This window comes from Castanea sativa, chromosome 11 (genome assembly GCF_040712315.1).
Source record: "Castanea sativa cultivar Marrone di Chiusa Pesio chromosome 11, ASM4071231v1".
Lineage (NCBI taxonomy): Eukaryota > Viridiplantae > Streptophyta > Magnoliopsida > Fagales > Fagaceae > Castanea > Castanea sativa.
Genome location: NC_134023.1, coordinates 47779460 through 47781474, shown reverse-complemented (window position 1 = coordinate 47781474; position 2015 = coordinate 47779460). Strand labels below are relative to the sequence as shown.

The following is a 2015-nucleotide window of genomic DNA, read 5'->3' as shown; positions in this document are numbered from 1 at the left end:
ACCTGCGAGGGACTGGTACAGTAGGCTGACGCCTAATTCCATCGGCACTTTTAAGGAATTAGGCGCACAGTTCGTATCACACTTTATCGGGAGTCACCGGCATAAGAAGTCTACCGCGTGTCTGATGAACATTAAACAACGAGAAGACGAGACTCTAAGATCATACATAGCCCGCTTTAACAAGGAAGCCCTTTCAATAGATGAGGCGGATGACAAGATACTTGTAGCGGCGTTCACAAACGGGCTGTGGAAGGGTAAGTTCCTGTTTTCTCTGTATAAGAATGACCCAAAGACTATGTCCGAAGTGTTTTACAGGGCAACGATGTACATGAACGCAGAGGATGCCTTGCTGGCCTGAGAGGAAAAACCAAGAAAAAGGGAAAGGCAGGAAGATACATGATCGGAAAAGGGACGGAAGATGTCTAGAACTGGAGAGCGACGGGAAGATCGACGACCTAAATCACCCGTGGGAAGATTCACGAACTTCACTCCTCTCACAGCCCCAATCGACCAAGTGTTAATGCAGATCAAAGATGAAGGAACTCTGACGTTTCCTGGCAAGCTGAAGGGAGATCCGAACAAGAGGCCAAAAGACAGATATTGCCGTTTTCATGGTGATCATGGCCATGATACGATAGATTGTTACGGCTTAAAACAGTAAATTGAAGCCCTCATTAGGCAAGGAAGGTTGCAGAGGTTCGTGAGGAAGGAGAGAACGGATCAACTCCAGGAACAAAATCCCCAACGGGAAAACGAGCGTCCCAGACCACCTGTAGGAGACATACGGATGATTGTAGGGGGCACTACTTCGGCAGGGTTGTCCAAAAAGGCTAGAAAAATCTATTTGCGGATGGTTCAAAGCATCCAGGCGACAGGTTCCTCACCAAAAATGGCACGACATGATAACCCCAGCATCGGGTTTTCAGAAGAAGATGCACGACACCTTCACCACCCGCATGACGATGCACTCGTCGTCAGCATACAGGCAGGGGACTACAACATGCATCGAGTTTTGGTGGATAACGGAAGCTTAGCAGATATCATCTACTATCCCGCGTTCCAGTACATGGGGATTGGTAAAGAACGACTAACCCCAACAAATGCACCACTTATTGGCTTCGGAGGAACAAGGGTCTACCCTTTGGGCGTGGTCATGTTGCTTGTGACGGTTGGAGATTACCCTCAGCAAATAACCAAGGACGTAGCTTTTCTTGTGGTCGATTGCTCTTCTACTTATAACATCATCCTCAGACGGCCCACTTTCAATGCATGGAAGGCTGTAACTTCGACCTACCACTTAATGGTCAAATTCCCTACCGAATACGGGGTTGGAGAGCTACGCGAAAATCAGGTGGCTGCACGAGAATGCTACGTTACCATGATGAAAATGGACAACCACCTTTAAGCAATGAACATTGAGGAACAGTGAACGGTAGCAAAATCGGTGGAAGAGTTAAAAGAGGTACACCTTGACGACTCTAGGCCCGAAGGGACCACTAGAATTGGCACCTTGGCTAGCCAAACGGTCCGGCAGGCGCTTATAGTATTCCTCAAGGAAAACCAAGATGTTTTTGCATGGAGCCACGAGGACATGCTAGGAATCGACCCGTCGATCATAGTCCACAGGTTGAACGTATCACCCATATTCTCCCTTGTCAGACAGAAGAAGCAAGTATTCACCCCGGAACGAGACTGTGCCATAGATGAGGAAATACAGAAGTTACAAGAATCAGACTTCATACGCGAAGTGTACTACCCAGATTGGTTGGCAAACGTAGTAATGGTCAAGAAGGCTAACGGGAAGTGGAGAATGTGTGTCGACTTCACGGATCTAAATAAGGCGTGCCCTAAAGATAGTTACCCACTCCCGCATATTGATACCTTGGTGGATTCCACCACAAGACATAAACTCTTGAGCTTAATGGATGGCTTCTTCGGCTACAACCAAATTAAATTGGATAAAGTTGATCAAGAAAAAATCTCATTCGTAATAAGTAAGGGGCTTTTCTTCTACA

The 2015-nt window shown here is 47.0% G+C and overlaps 1 protein-coding gene across 1 annotated transcript; it reads left to right on the top strand.

Moving 5' to 3' along the window:
- Positions 1-889: 889 nt before the first annotated feature.
- Positions 890-1405, top strand: LOC142616612 (uncharacterized). Its single transcript, XM_075789429.1, has one exon. The coding sequence runs from the start codon at positions 890-892 to the stop codon at positions 1403-1405; it is 516 nt and encodes a 171-aa protein (XP_075645544.1).
- The last annotated feature ends 610 nt before the right edge of the window (positions 1406-2015 follow it).